Source organism: Orussus abietinus, unplaced genomic scaffold (assembly GCF_000612105.2).
Source record: "Orussus abietinus isolate OABI.00-Male unplaced genomic scaffold, Oabi_2.0 scaffold70, whole genome shotgun sequence".
In the NCBI taxonomy this organism is placed as follows: domain Eukaryota; kingdom Metazoa; phylum Arthropoda; class Insecta; order Hymenoptera; family Orussidae; genus Orussus; species Orussus abietinus.
The window spans coordinates 672075-688530 of record NW_019394280.1 but is presented as its reverse complement, the minus strand read 5'-3'; the positions used below and the strand labels follow the sequence as shown (position 1 = coordinate 688530).

General features: G+C 46.3%; 1 protein-coding gene across 2 annotated transcripts in view; it reads right to left on the bottom strand.

The window, feature by feature from the left end:
• LOC105698398 overlaps positions 1–16456 on the bottom strand; it is a 59890-nt gene that overhangs the window by 10075 nt on the left and 33359 nt on the right. For both annotated transcript variants that reach the window (XM_012422628.2, XM_012422629.2), the window contains exon 2: positions 7823–7926. In XM_012422628.2, coding sequence (XP_012278051.1) covers positions 7823–7926 — 104 coding nt within the window. The remainder of the gene's footprint in view (positions 1–7822; positions 7927–16456) is intronic.

Here is a 16456-nt window from a genome sequence, read left to right as displayed (position 1 = left end):
CTTTGGAGCCGAATGTTTATAAGTTTTTCTCCCCGGTAGTATTAATATTTAGAGTGTTAATAGCCCATACATCTCACGGTATTCGTCAGCAAATTAGTTAGACGTCTTACACGGCATCTCGCGGTCTCGAGTTACAATTTAAAAGCTGACGTTAATCCAACTACTGGGCGAATGAATGACGCCCAGCGTGTTTTTCCTTTTCGATGACGTCTCAAAGGAGCCGCTGTCATAAAACATATAAAATACGGCGACGTGCGTTCGATGTTACCTCATCGCGAGCGAGGCACTATATTACCAAGGAAACACCTTCTCTCTCAAGTTTTGCAGATGATCCCTATGAGGATTATCTATTTTCAGCAAAGGTCTGCTCCAATTTTGCGTAGGACGTGCAACACCTCGTGGCATAGCTTTAAACCGATCGCAACGTGCGTTGACGGCATGCAAAATAAGTACAATGAAAACTCCTTATAAATCTAAGCGTCCACGGACGTAGGGGAGTGTCCGACAAATTGAAAAAACAGATTCGACAAGATTTACCTTCCCCGCAGATTTATTTTTCCGGGGCGTCGGTGGCACCTAGCACGGGAAGAGGAATAGGTTACCAGCGAAGGAGGTTCAGGAATACATCAGCCACTCGGATGAGCAGCCACCCAAGTCGAGGGCTTCAAATTACCGGGGTTTAGGGGACACCCCCGAGATATTCGCGATACCTTGGCGAATCCATGGGTTCGACCTCCTGACCCGAGGTAGATGCCGTTTCCACGTTGCGATGTCGGGGCAAAATTTGAGAATCGTCGCGACAGCTGGGTTCGGGCTTTGATCGGGGTAGGCGAGTTAGGAGTTACCGGGCTAGAAAGGTGAGAGACGGCTAAGAGAAGGAGGAACCACGAGGCGGGAGAAAAACGAGGGAAGAATCACAGGCGATTATTTAGGGGCATTCCTGAACCGCCCAGTGGTCATCTGTGAGGCAGAAAGGTGCACCCCTTGGGGTAGTCCCACGTGTGTATTGTAGGACGGTAACGACCGTCCATCATAATGTTTGTGCTCGCGTCAGCGGACCTGAATTATGTCGTAACGGCGAGGGCCAAAGACACGCGTGTCCCACGCTTGATGAAGAGCTTACCGAAGAAGCGTGTCGGATTTAACGAGAATCCGCCTAGATCGGACGGATAAACCCTGAAGAGGTGGACCTAGGAATCCACCGGCCTTCTGTCTCTGCTCGTTCTTGGATGTTTCGCCGAAGGCACGCAGTAGCCTCGATAGAAAGAATCAAGAGACGCGGTAGCGTCTTGGACCCTCTCATAGCGTGAGACCGCACGCTGAGTTTCTTTACTAAAAACACTGTTTCAAGGGACATCTAATTTTCTTCATTTTTTTTACGTAGGATACATTTGTTGCCGGAATGTAATCCTTCCATGCTTGGCAAAGGCAGAGAAACGTGTCACGCATATGATCGCTGATTGTTCCATGTCTAATCGTAGCAAAAAGATAAACGATGGACAAACTCGGAAGAGCAAGAGTAGGAGTTCGCGACGGAATAATAAAATTTCGAAAAATATCAAAAAGTAACAAAATGACGCCTCTTTCAAGTCCAGCAGGTTTTTCACATAGTCATTTTCGAAAGTAATTTATATCTCCCAAAGTTAGCGTTAGGATATTAAAAATGAATATCTTTTATTATAGCCAGTACGTAGAGCCATTACATAGAAAGGAAAGATTGAAAAGGTAAAAAGCTTCTTTAGAAATGACAAAAATCGAAACTGGCTTTCTTGATTTCTCAAAATGCCCGAGTTAACTGGCGCAGAACGGGAAAGAAATTATCAGAAACGTAAGAAACCGAAAAGAATTATGGGAAGGCAAAAAAGTGGCCAGAATAAATCTCGAAAGGAGGCAAGAATATCGTGGTTAAAAATGTTAGCGCGAAACATTTGAGTCGTCCACGTCTGGTCTGCATTGGACAGTATCTCTAATGTCGATTCATGAGCATCGTTTCAAAGACGTATTCTAATTTTTGCGGTTGAGTAGAAAATTCAATTCTACGTTTTCTTTTTAACACCGAAGATGTTTCCAACGAGGTTAAACTCGCCGGGCCGGAGTTCCGGGCAAAATCATGATTATCAAGGAAAAGAAGTCGAATTTGAGAGGTGGGATGAGAGCTGGTACAAAATCCGCCTCGTCGAGTTCAGCCGTACGTGCCGGATCGTTTCGTCGCTTTAACGAGGCCCCTTTCGAACAAAAGGATTCGCCGAACCCAACAAAACTTTTCCTGCGAGTTGTCCCACCCTTCGGGATCAGTCGTGTAGGAGTCAGGAGTAATTTATGTGACATCCTGTCCGATAAGGCGACAGCCAATTAAACTGGAAAGAGGCCGCGCCCCGGGAACTCCGTTACGGTGGCGACATTAGGTTAAGACCCGTGAAACTCGACGGTCTAAACAAGGGTTTCCCTCTCCGTCAAACATCATTAATTTCATCCTCCCTAGGTTATGCCGGCACGTCGTGAGAAAAAGAAAAACCCCCCTTGGACATCTTTAGAGGTCCCCCTCACAGGTAACCGGCCGTCAAAACGGTACAAAAACAATATGATACAATTTTAACGAAGGAGAAAATAGCATTCAACCACTCACAGTCTCAGCCAAAGCCGGAAACGTTCAATGACCCATCGGTACAATTTCGCAGATATTTCGGGGCGAGGCACTCCACTTTTTATTCCCTTTTCTTTAATCACGGCGGATCGGTTTCAACTCAGGCAGGAAGTATCACAATCTTTGGACGTGCTGCTAAAAATCCTGTACCTGTCAATTTTAATCCCCTTCGAATGACGAGTTCGCAGAACGTTCTCCTCTCGTTGCCACCCATCTCATCCTAACATCCCACGGTTGTCCACCTTTAGACCGACCGAGTGCTCTCGGGACGTTTGAAAAATGAGCCACGTCGTTCTCTCCTGCCGACCTGGACGGCTCAATTGCAAAATCGGCGTCGAAATCCCATTAGCCGGCCTTTTACACGCCTGAAAGGCCCTATCGCAAATATCGGCGCGAGTTAATCTCGATTCGTATCCAATGTGCTCCGAACCTAAACTGTTTCTTCCTATCTCGATACTAGGACTCGAAAACCAGTTCCACCGGAGGTGTTAATTTACACATCCAGGACTTTTTCATTTTATTTGGAGCCCCCTTCCTGGCGCTTGATAAAAAAGCGGGATTTTGGGCATCAAGGCCTGTCAAAGCGACCGCGTATCGGACGCGTGGGTGGTGATCTGCTCCCACCAGCTCATGAACGAGGATTCCGAGTCGAACATGATCGCCTTTCATTGCCGCCGGTATCGATGAAAGTCGAATATTTCAGCCGTCGTAAAGATAACGCGATGCTCGAGCTGGGACAAATTGTAGAACAAAGTTGCACGATAAGGGGGAAAGTACAGATGTCGACGCGAATTTCGAGAGTACTCGGCGGGTCCCTTAAGTGGAGGTAGCCATTCCAGAGGCCATGAATTTTTATTTATTAATTAAATCAGTCCCTGCAGGGAAAGGGGTCCATCGGCTTCTGGGAAAGGAGAAAGGTTTAGTTTGGAGAATAATCGGCATCCCACTCAATTAAGGGTATCCGTCCTCTGATCTCAGGACACAACTAGGTTGTCGCGCAATTTCTTTCCTCCCCTTTGGTCCTTCCTGCCTTGACTATCTTCTTGCCTTTGAGGCACCGATTCAGAGAGGATGCGACGCGACCTTTTTCGAGCTCCCGGAGTACAAATTAAGTATTTAAGATAATTAGCTGATGCAGTCCGTTTGTTTCCCTTTGGCGGGAAGCCGGTGAGATTCTATCTCGAGGTGTCCCGAAGAAGGATCAACGACTGAGGTCGGATATCTCGAACCCTGACTTATCCCTCGAATTAAGGGAAACTGTTCTCAGGCATTCCTCTAATGTTTTGATAACTAAAGGAAATTGAGAGGGGAAATTATTTCCTCGGACATTTATTGTATCGTTGAGTGATACGTAGAAGGTACCGATATGTTTGTACCGTTGCGTTCGATCGCCTTCGGTATCTAATAAGTGCCGTTTAAAGGAACTCTTTCGTTTTCTCGAACATTATAAATGCTTTATTAAAAATTAGGAATTATTCCTAGCAGAAGAAATCGTACTGTAAGACGTTCCTCATAAGATACTGGTCTGATTGTATCGTTGCATTAGATTACTTTTAAATGGGCACGATTAGAGGAGTTACTCAGTACTTTCCATCGTTTTGAACGATCAAAGTCTAATAGCTTAAAGGAGTCTCCCCACATTTTCAACCATTCTCGGTATTATATAAAGACCTAAAAACCACCGCAGTTACCATCTAAAGAAATTCAACTTTCGGCGTGGATATAAGGCGTCCGCGCGAGATTGATAGCCCTCGTTAAAAACTTGTCAGACCTTGATAGTTCGTAAGGGACTCGTTAAACCAGAACAAGGAAGTCGTGATTTTGTATGCCGAGGCATTTTATTGGCGCCCGTGACGCCTCATAAATTGAGATTGTTCCGTACTTACACCCCCGTTAAACAATCTAGTGAAAAGCAGCCATAATGATCAGGCGTGAAGAAGTTTTTCTGCCACGGTCACCGTTAATGACCTGCAGGAAATTAAAAAGACGCGATTCGCTCGCCACATTTCTTTCCTGCACCATAAGCTAGATTTAAGCGAGTAAACGGGAATTTACTCGGGTCATTCAGCGCATGGTAACAGACAGATATTTAGGAGAACCCTGTCTGACTTTTCGCATTTTATTCCGCGACGGAGCCCGTCTAAAATTGGGTTTGCGGGTGCATCCTTCCCCGGGAACGCGAACGCCGAGGCCACGTGCGAAAGGGTTCGTTTAACTTTCGGGTTGACCCGCTTTTAAACCGCGAAAATCGAGCAAACTTCGCCGGTTAACGTCCCTATCGAGAGGTTCCCGAGCTAAGACTAAGTACGATTGGGTCGATGGCCTGCAAGTGGAAAGATTTTGCTCGCGGTAGCGGAATTCTTTCAATTAAGTCACCCATTTAGGGTTCAATCGAACGCATACCTCTAGTGAGCACGTTTGATCGTATATAAGCTTCTAAGTGTCAATGGAGAAAAGAAATTCAATATATATATGGGTATTTATAATGCGTAGTCTGACATGAAAAATCCAAAATCGGCGAACTCGGTGCAAAGGAATCCCATTAGACGGATCAGTGAGCAAGGATGGATCAGAAACCAAATAGAAATGGGAAAGCAATACTTGATTGCAAATTCGATAGTCTATCGTGACACGTGGTAGCATCCCGGTACTTAAAAGACTCCAATATATTTATGAAACATGTATTAGAGGTTCTATTCATGCTTTTTAATTCTAGAAGTCGACTTAAAGGTTTCCCGTTAAAATGTGAGAAAATTCGAGACTTGTTCATACGTTCACGAGCCCTGCATGGTAATTTCAATCGTCATAACAAATTTCTAAGTATTTTTAACGTTGACTTATACATGTACTACTGCTAATATGTGTATATCATGTTTTTAACGCGTATATTTAGAGTTAGGAAGAGTTTTACACGGAGGACGAGGTAAACCCGTGGAATGGAAAGCGCAATTCCAAACAGTTAATTTAATGAAAGTAAGAACCAGAGAGGGCAAAAAGTGAAAGGGGGACGCGAGACAGGGGAATGAAAAATAAAGAAAGATCGCGAGTAACCGCGACGTCGGGCGAGGTGATTCATCGAGTCTCGGTAGCTTTTCGTGCTCGAAGGAAATAGGTAAAAAGGTAACGACTCGGGTAATTAGAGGTGTCGGCCCAACGACGCCTGGAGAAGAACGCGTGTTAAACGTGCAAAGGCCTCTGGGGACAACGGTAGAACTTCCCTGGAAAACCGACGTCGCCTCCTGTTCCTCCGCGATGTTCGAATAGTTTAAATTACATCGAACAACTGCCCACTGCGTTGCGAATACAATTATTCAACAGGTAGGTAATTCGATAATCCACGTGAGATCGGTATTCGCAACTCATTATACCGGTTTGTTACATAATTGATGCCACGAGACGCGGTCTCTTCATCGTAATTTTCTGCGATAAATTTATTTGTACTTCAGGGTTCCGTTTCTAGGTCTTTTCTCCCCAGTCCAGACACTTGGGAATAACGAAGAGTTTCACTTTGGAAATTGCTTTCCTCGTGTGGAGGTCGGGTCAATTTTTTGTTTTCTTGTAAAAGAAAAGACAGAAGCGAGACTGTAACACCTCGAGGCTGCAGGCGCCACTTCTGCAAAGTCCGACTCTTTCTGTAGGATCATAAAGTAATTTCAGTTCATTTTCCTTTCTTCTTGAAAAACGACATCCTGGAAATGTGACTTCACAACTTGGAGGACGTCGGCGTCGATATGGTCGAGGGTACCATTCATTGGGAGCGACTTCTACAAAGAAAGAGATTTTCTTCGAGGTCATGAGTATCACTTTCCAGAAATGAGACTTCAAGATTTCGTGTTTGCGCGCGCGCCACTTCTGCAAAGTCCTACTCCATCGGGATCACGAAGTATCACTTTCCTCGTGGAGGTCGGATCCATTTTCGTTTCTTCTCGGGAAACGACATCTTGGAAGTAAGACTTTACCGCCTCGAGGTTGCAGGCGCCATCCATCAATTGCAAGTTCTACAGAGCCCGACTCCTTCTTCGGGGTCATGAAGTACATTCGTACACATAAATAAGCCTCGCATTCCCCCGGGCACACGCCCGCCAAGGAGCTTCCGCGTCCGGAAGAGTTACATAAGGTCCCTGCAAGAACATCTGGTGGATCGGGCCACTCGAGGGAGAATCGGTGGTCACGAGAAGGCCTACGTTCTCGCCAGAAGAGCTCCCAGAAGAACTCACTTAAGGCCGTAAGAGAGACGTTTCTGTCGGGCTCCTCCCCTCTTCGAGCCTTTTTTCCACCTCTCGAATTGTCCGCAATGCAGCCGGTACATTTGTCCATGCATCTCTGACACGCTTCCCGAATGAGGTGGCGCGTCCACCTGCGACACCGTAAACGCCATTGCTGGACCGTAGAAGTTTGTCGATGGTGCGATTACCTTATCATGATGTGTACTGCTAGATATACGAGTTGCTAGTCATTTCAAGGACTCCGTTAGGATATACCCTAGAGAAGCTATCGGTTCTTCTACCTTGGATGAGGACTTCAAGGGTACTCGAAGCGTTCCTCTCCAAGTCGAGGACCGTCGACCGACGACCCATAATTCATTTAATCTCTTCGTAAATAACGCGGCCATATTTTCGGATACATGACCTGTTCGCGCTTTCAAGGACTCCGTGAGGATGAATCTCTGCCGGGTAGTCGCGTCCCCTTCGGGAGCTGGATCTGACGGATTCCGAGAACATTTGGAGGTTCCTCCCCAAGTCGAGACCCATTGTATCCAAATCCATCCCCGCCTCTATAAATATCGACACCGGACGGTGGGAGTTTATTGATGGCACAATTAAAATTTTAATACCCTCAAGGTAGAACGGCGGGCAGTTGGGCGTACTTAATTGTATGAATAATGAAACAGTGCCAAAAAATGTTCTCCCCCGTTGCTGGACACCATGGCGGCGGCGGCAGTCAAAAAGGACCCCAGGAAAGGCGCCGGAGGACGAAAAGGACTCCAGGAAAGACGGAGGCGAAGAGCTCGCAAATACTTAGCGGCTCTCCTTATAAGGACCGAGGGATCCTTCTTCACCAATCACCATAAACCGAGGCCCGAGGAAAAACCTTGCGCCCCGTTTTCTTTCGACACGGTCCGTTTAGCAGCAAATCGCCCCACAAACTAATAAGGCTAAGGTGGAAGAAACTACTTACCGAGCTGTACAAAAGCCCGCAGGAGTCCATGCACAGAAAAAGGCAGGTGGCAACACCTTGGATCCTGAGTTGGCCCCGCGACACCGACGTCCTCTGGAAGATAGCTGAAATTTAATGAAATGAAATATATTACAACGGTAATATAATATAATTATTCATTATGATTGCTTTTCTTCGCTTTTTGCCCACGGAGATTTATAAATAATGACATATATTTAATTCCTTGACTTCCACGGAAAGAAAAACTTTCCAGTGACATCTCGTCGCTGTTAAATTTTTGCCGTTTACATAAGATTTATTTCGGATTGAGATCCGTGGACTTTTCATTGAATTATTTGTTACTTCACACATATTCAGAATTATCAAATATAAGTAATGCATAACAGACATGTACTGCCTTAACGTTTTATAAAAATGGTGACCATTTGTGACAGTTATATATTTACTTAGCTAATGTAGCATTAAGACGGATACAGATTTCCGCCGATCTGGCGGTCTTCCCTTGGAAATTAAAAGGCACCTTCGTTTTCGCGGTATGATCACCTTTCGTGCTCAAAATTACGCAGCGACGAGCTATTTCCGCAGACGGCACGTCAACATTTGACAGGTTTAGATAATTAACGGCTACGTCAAACGCCTCACTCAGGGAAGTATTTATCGGCCTCTCTTCCGACAAAGTTCGATGTGAAACCCTCAATTCTAGCCAGCCGTCCATTTGGCCATCCGCGCATACATGCGTTTCAGTCCTGAGCTAAATACTGACGAAGAGAAACACTCAATCATCTTCCACGAGTTATTAACGTTGTTAATCTTCCGTAATTAGTGGTCCGATCGATCGCTGCTCAATCAGTCTCCGATAAAGTTCCCTCGAAAGTCCTAAATCCTACCCACCCTATGCAGGCACCCTGAAGGCATGCACCCCGGGGAGCATCCTCGAAATGCATATGCACGATCTAACGTTGCTTAAAACATGCCGATGGGAGTACACGGTCATCATCCACGGTCTACCAGCTCCGTAAGCGACTTCTCTTCCGCGATTACGGTTTCCAGGATAACGTTGAATCCCGAAGACGCGGAAAGAATCCGATACGCCTTGATCCGAAGAGAGAGGCTCGGCACTTCCGAGACATCCCTCTGGATTCGAAGAAACCGAAGATCCACCGGCAAGGTGGCATCGAACAGGGGTAATTTATACGTTGCTGGTTTAGCAGGCATGACCAATCTTCGGGACGGTTTTAATCGACGTTATCTTCGTCACGTTTCGTTGCGTGGTCCGATGTCGGTCGCCACTTGCTGAGGGTAGAGCCTGGTCTTGGGGCCGGTTAACATAATGCGTTAGTTCTTGCAATGGTACAGCTACATTGCATCCGCTGTCCACAACCAAACACGCGCTTTGTTGGTAAAAGTCATAGCTGAAGTTCTGAAACGCGCAACGTGGACGAGCACCTAGGATCGTGATCCAACGTCATGGGAATATGACATTAGGAGACACCGCACCCGGTGCCTTGTCCAGACCGGACTACTTGCCTCGGGGTTGCCAGCCTAAGTGACTCTTCCTCGGGGACAATTACGGTTCGCCGGAGAAGGTCGGTTTTCTTAGAGGTAGCGAGCTGGGACAGGCAAAGAAGCCGATATGCCGTGAGGTGGTATCAAGCGAGGTGCAATTTGTCCGTTCTCCGCTTGACAGCCATAGCTAATGCAGGCCATGATCAGCGTTGTCTCTCGTTGTCGCGAGTTGTCTCTATCGCTTCCCGAGTGGCTACTGGAACTGCCACGAACGTTGCGGTAGCATGCAACATTTTGCTGCAGCTCATCTCATCGATTCAAGGACATCTTGGGCTGGCCACGTGGTGGTCCGAATTTTTGCACTTTTATTACCGCGACTTTCTCCATTTCCTTTCAAATTGAGTTCTAAATGCTATCAGTTGGACAAACGGTAGCATCGTACCTGCGGATCTTGGGAGATTATTACCTGCCCGTGCCACCTATCCAGCCAATTTTCGTGTAATTAATCCCGAACAAGGTGTGATCCCCCATTAACTCAATGATCTTATAAGGTTACCGGTTAATCCACGCCAATGAGATCTGCTGATGATGGTTGGCTTTAATACGCGAAATGTTAGCGAAGCAAAAATCGGGGATGGAGATAAGAAGAGATGAAGATTTAATCAGCCAATCAATCTGAATAGTGTACAATTTGTAGACATTGTAGGACAAGGTGTTAACGCGTTCATTTTGCCGTCGATTGGGAAGGACTTGAGTAGCGCTCGTTCATTAATCACGCGTCTTTTAAATCTAAAATCGTTTCTCGATCTCCGTCCAGCGGGGGGGCAATAAAATCGTACCTTATTACCATTCGCTTCTGCTCGCGACCATTAAAATCCTCTACATATTAACGCGCTTAATAATGACGCGATCAATTTCTCGGTTTATAGACCAGGCTCGGTTAGGAGGTAAATAAACTTCTGTGAGGGGCAGGAACGTTTAGAAACTGGACCGACGATTTTAACGCCATCCTGTCCGACATGGGCGTGACCGACTTCTCCATCGAAGACACGACGTGAAGGATCTTTGTGGAAGCATGGAGTCGCTCCAGTCAAGGCTTCTCCGAATCTTGGTCAATTCCGATCGTCTATATCGGTCGATTCGCGCAGGATTGCAGCCGCTTGTCGCAACAAGGCGGCTTTATCTCCGCCTAGACAGACGGCAGCGATTCAAGGCGCGACTCGCTCGGTGGAAAAAGTATCCCAAGTGCGAGCTCTTTCACAATCTAGCGAGGCTCCGCAGGAGTTCGAGGAAGCTCGTGACAGAGCCGGAGGAATCCGAGCGTGAGACTTTCGACGGTCGATGTCTGGATCATCGATTGATACCCTTCTCAACGATCGACGATTTTCCGTCACGACGAACTCGCGACTTGGGTAAAATTTGCTGCCATGTAGGAATCATCGTTCACGGTTATAGGATAGTTCCTCAGGTCTTGTCCCTTGCCAATCGAAAATTCCCGCTAAATTGGGTTAAAGATTCTCAGACAACGCATCCTTCATAACCCCTCTCGACCTGAAAATCGATTATCATCCAAAATTGACGTTTGAAAACCTCTTTGGGAAGAGGGCCTGTCGACTCTGGAAAACTTAATTTTCTTATAACCCTGCGTCCCGCAATCTTTAGAAATCATTAAATCCAATGGAGTCAACCGGTAGCATTTCTTCTGCATTTCTTATCTTCTATCGCTGTTTCGTAGTCCTAGCAGCAACTCGATCATCAGCTTCGTCCTTAGTGCGGATAGATCCTTCGTGATGATCGCGATCTCTCGGCACCGTGTCGGGAATTGCTAACTTTCCAGTTCGCTAATTTCCTCGGCGTCGATTAATCAGCCGATCGGTCGATTCGGGTGGCGTAATCGCGGCCGATTTCCCGATAAAATCTGCGGAGCGCCGGCGAAGTGGGCACTTCTCTTGTCGAGGGTCCACCTTCTTCATCCGCAAACGCGCCGGTAAGTGTATTCACCGGTTCCAGCCACGAGCAGTTAACGACCTCTCCTATTAACGGACGTCAGCGCTCTAATTGAGACCCAGGAACATCCCACACACTTCCAGGAGATATCCGACATCGCGCGCCTCCGTTTCTGCACAGTTCACGCGAGGGAAGGAGACTTTCCGATCGACTCGCCTTCCCCGACATCGATATCGATTATTACGAATTCCCGGCTTATCGGGACCACCCGTCTTCAAGTTCGCGCGTGTGGTTCATCGGAAGGCACTCCTTTCAGGAAACCGATCAACGGTGACGTTTAATCGGCACAAAGTGGAGCGCGATCGAGCTCGTCGCCAAGTTGATGATATCGTTAATACCGATCGCCGGACTTGTAAGACAAGGAGACGGTAGCATAAGTAGGTAACTGGACTTGGTGATAATTAACCTTCGAGAAATCGTCGAGGAGGATCACGGCCAACCCCCGAAAACCCGGCAAAGAAAAGGAGTTTGGCTTTTTAATCGGTTTGCACCCGCGGAATAAAAATTCGCAGTCATTACAAGACATTTTACTTGCTTCAACAGTTGTGAATCCTTGGAAATGGGCCGGCGAAATTTACGTCCAGAAACATTTTTGTTATATCCATTGTAAAGAAAAACATTACTTTCCCGGGACAACAGAAATTATATTCGTGATTGTGATATTCTTTTTTCTTTTTTCTAGCAACAAGAAATTGTATGTCGCTCAGTCATTCGAGGAGTGGCAACAATAATTATTGACCGTTGCTACAAATTCGATTATCGTAAACCCTTTCCACATCGGGATCCGTCTTGGGATTTTTTTTTCGAATTCTATCGAAAGTTCCTCGTTTCAGGAAACCGACGAACGGCGTCTAACTGCTTCAATCAAAGTGGAACACCGCGATCGAGTTCATTGAGAGATCATCGATATCATTAATAACGATCACGCAACTCAGACATCAAAGCGGCGTTACCATAGTAATTAGACTGCGGTGATTAACACTCGAGAGTGTCGCGAAGAGAGATCTCAATTTCTCCAAAGCCGAATAGCAAAATCTCGTTCCACTCCCAAGTACTTTCGAACATTAATTAATCCAAACCAATAATTTAATCCACGGATAATTACATGATAAAAGAAATATGCATTCGCCCTCCTACTCGAACAACACGAAAACGTACATACCTCCTTCTTTATTAATCTCTTTTGTTTTCTTTTACATAAAATGAGTGGATACAATCGCAATACATTTTTCTGGGTATTCTCTAGTTATCATTCGAAGCTAATTCAAGGAGCGAATTTGAATTCGCGAACAATATTTCGTTTTTTTTTTGTTACTTAAAGTAGATGGATATAATCGCAATGAATTTTTCTGGGTGTTCGCTAATTATCATTCAAAGTTAATTCAAGGAGCGAATCTGAATCCGCGAACGATATTTCTTCCGTTACCGGAAGCATCCCTCGATTCGCAGCTGGCGAACCCCGATCGAGGGCTCAGCCTCGGTAAATCTCTCGCAAGTGGTAAATCTTTCCCTCGGAGCCCGTTAAGAGGACACTAACCCGAAACGGTTATGTCACCGGCAAGCCTCGGCTCGGTCATCCTCGAGGACCGAAAATAGATGAGTGTTGTCGTTTGGCGAACCCACCAAGACGCGACAAGCTCGTCTTCCCTTTCGCGTCCCGGATCCACCCCTTCACCTTTTAGCACCACTTTCCACGGACGGGGATCCCTACCTTGCCGGCCGGAGTCGTCAAATCGCGAGACCCTGCTTTTGCGTGTGGCCAATTCGTTCTGGACTCTTGCCAGACCGCTTTACTTCGGTACGCAGGAACGCACCGAAAACGGAACTAATCGGCACGCCGGTACACGCCTATCGAATTAGGCCCGCTAATTATCACATTGTTCGAGTACCCTTGCGTTTAAAAATGTTATAATTATTTTAATTAATAACTCCACCCGAAACGATCTATTACTTGGTTGACTCTGCGGTCACTTATTGCCTATTGTTCTTTCAATTTCCGACCACTATTGGAGGTTCAGTTTGCGATAATTTACGATAAGAGCGAGAGGATTTCGGCAACGCGTTTGATAGCATTCAAGTGTGCAACTGTTGAAAACTTAATAAATGTTGTAACGATTGAAATAAAAAATGCACATAAAATGGTGTACTCTGGATGATTTGTACATTATTCATATCCACTTCGATTTTTAATTATTTTCGGTGGTTCAGTTTAGAATAATTTCTGATAGGGTCGAAAGGATTCCGGCAACGACTCTAGTGGAGTCCAAGTCTGCGACCGCTGGGTAACGTAAGAAACTTTGGTCGACCTATTTTATATTCTTTCCGTGTCGAAGAGTCGCGTAAATCCAAAAATTCTCAGCCGATTGACATCACCGATTCAAAGGAGTTCCGTGCCTCGGAGTAACCGCGTTCGTTCGACTCTGGAAGAACGCCAAAGAGGAACACTGGCATGTAAAATGTTGCATCGCGGTTGAGACGTGGACAGATTTTTGTCAGAGCAGCCGCGTACTATTACTCAAGAAGACCCACCCGGTCAAGGATGGACAACCACGAACAGCCAGATCGCAATTTCTGGTACTTCCTTATCTCCTGTTCGGATTAAATTAACAGTTGTTACTTTAATCTACCGTTTCGGAGGATTGAACCGTTAATTGAATCATACGACGACCCAGAAACGATGAAATCGACCTTAAACCCTCTCATTCCTGGATATCGACATCCATCGAAAGGCCCGCGGATACGAGCGTAATACATGTATTCAACATCCATAAAAAGACCTGAAAATATGCGCAATGTGTATATTTTTGGCACAGGATCCCATTCAACGATGGCGCTACAACGGAACGGATCGCCGTAACAAAAGGGTTAACGATCATCGTCAGTGCTCGTTTCTCGAAATGTCGCCCCCCAAGAGTGGTTGAAACGTCCTCGTGTGGTAAGCGGTTATATCACACAGGGAGATTCCTCGTTCTGCCCTTTCCTGCCGGATCCTCGCGATAGCCGCGAGTGAAGCTTATATCTGCTATCCGAATATGTAAATTGGCGAAGGAGTATCTCTCCGACAAGCCCAAAAAGGTAGGTACTCGTGGCGCCCCGGGATCGCAGTGGCGGGTCCTAATAAAAATTCCAGACATCTCTTTCTTCCCGGAAAGTGAATATATGATCCTGAAACGCCGCAGGTGGTCGTTGCGTGTAACTAAGACCTAATATCGCAACAAAACTCCGAAAAAGGTGGCTCCCACGAGATTTATTTGTTTTTATATCTCGATGCCAGCCATCCCTAACTTTGGTCCTGCAAAATTCGGATCCTGCATATACGAGGTCCTAAGGCAGAACGAGCTACTCGGAGGAACAGCCGCTGTAATAAAGCCTGATTTACAGGATGCATCAGCCTGCTATAGCGAGGCACTTCCACGTCGCGATGCGAGCATATTTGCTCCAACAGATATGGCGAATCAAAATTTTTATTCCGCCCGGGGGCCACGCTCCATGCTCGTGAAACCGAACACGGCAATCACGGGCAACTGATGAGACCCGGTCTTTACTAATCGAGGAGACGCCTGTAATAAGGACCGTTTTTGCGTGGCGACCCTGCGGGTTGAGGTCTTAAAAGAGAGTGTCAAAATTTACTCTCAATGGGTGGCCGACAGAAAAACGAGCTTGGACCTTGTATTTATATTTTATCTTCAAGAGCGCCGGAGCAACGCGGAGGAAACCGAAACCTCGCATCGAATCGGCTTGCCTTTTATCTTTGCAATTATTTAAAATTGTCATGGGGTGTAACACGATGGTCTAAGAGAATCGGTAGAGGCAAAGAGGCCGGTAAAAGGTCCAACTGATGGGATTTTAAGATGTTCCTTTGGTTCTCGCGTTACGTGGCTAACACGAGGGGAAGATCTGCGCGAAAAGGTCGGAGTTTCCAGCGGGATTTCAAAGCAGGGTGTAAATCGTCCCAAGGATTTAATTTCCGTTTTCTGCGTCCTCGGATGAACCAACCGGGGGTTTGGGATTTTGGAGGACGGGATCGGTCTTGGGGAAATACCAGCCGAGGTTGCGCTTCGTTAAAAATATGCTTCTTCCAGGAAGAAGCATAACTTCTGCCCGTCGACTACCTTCCGTCTCCTGGTAATCGTTCAGGCGACTTTTGTTGCTCGTCATCCGAGAGACGGTAAAACGGAATATGCAGAACTGGTTGCGAAACCCTTCGTTTCTGCCTTTTTTCCCCTGACTTTTATCCCCCGCGGAGAGAAATGCATGAATCCTGCGCTAAACAGAAGAAAATGATTTAGAGCCCGAGCTCGTGGTGTTTTATGAGCGCCATTAACAAATTGGTGGTCGTTTCCTAGCTGGCATTGTGAGCCGGCGCCTCTTTCGTTTCCTCTTGCGCATTTCCTTTAACGGCTCGCTCTTATCATCGGTGTCATAAAATCAAAAGTAGGTATTCTACTTTCTTTAGTCACGTCATCGCGTCTTCCGAGTGTGCTCCAAGATCGTAGGTAGCCATATGGAGAACGACGACCATGCATGTGAAGGTGGACTTTATCTATAAAATATTTTGAACAGCTCTTGAAGTTGCGATAGTTCCTTTCGGTGCACTGTTTTTCCTCACTTTTATTGCTTGCAGAAAGAAACGCACGAATCCTGCGTTAAAAAGAAAACAGCCGAAAGCTTAGACGTATAGTTAGAAAATAATCTAAAATCTTTTATCGACATCCTTCTCAAGCTCTTTGGATCTTTTTTATTATTCGATTCTTTATCCACCCAGCAAAATTGAAAGTGTTTCACGCTTCGGAGATAAATTCTGTGCATCCTTAAAGGGTTCTCCAACGGCGCGCCACGTAGAGAACGAGGACCGCACATGCAGATTCGCCCCACCCGCGACATGCCCCAAGCAAATCTCGGGGTCGCGATAATCTCTTCCCGAGCGCCATCAACGTTTCCTGGGTTTGTCGCAGACGCAACAGAAGATGGTCAGCGCCATTTTATTTTCGCATACCTACTCGTTAAATCGATGCGTGGGCCCGATAGAGACTTTACGATTCGACGCGGTTCAGACTTTTTGGACCCCTTCCCAAGAGTCACGCCCCGCACAGACTGCATACAATTTGTCTAGTTCTCAAT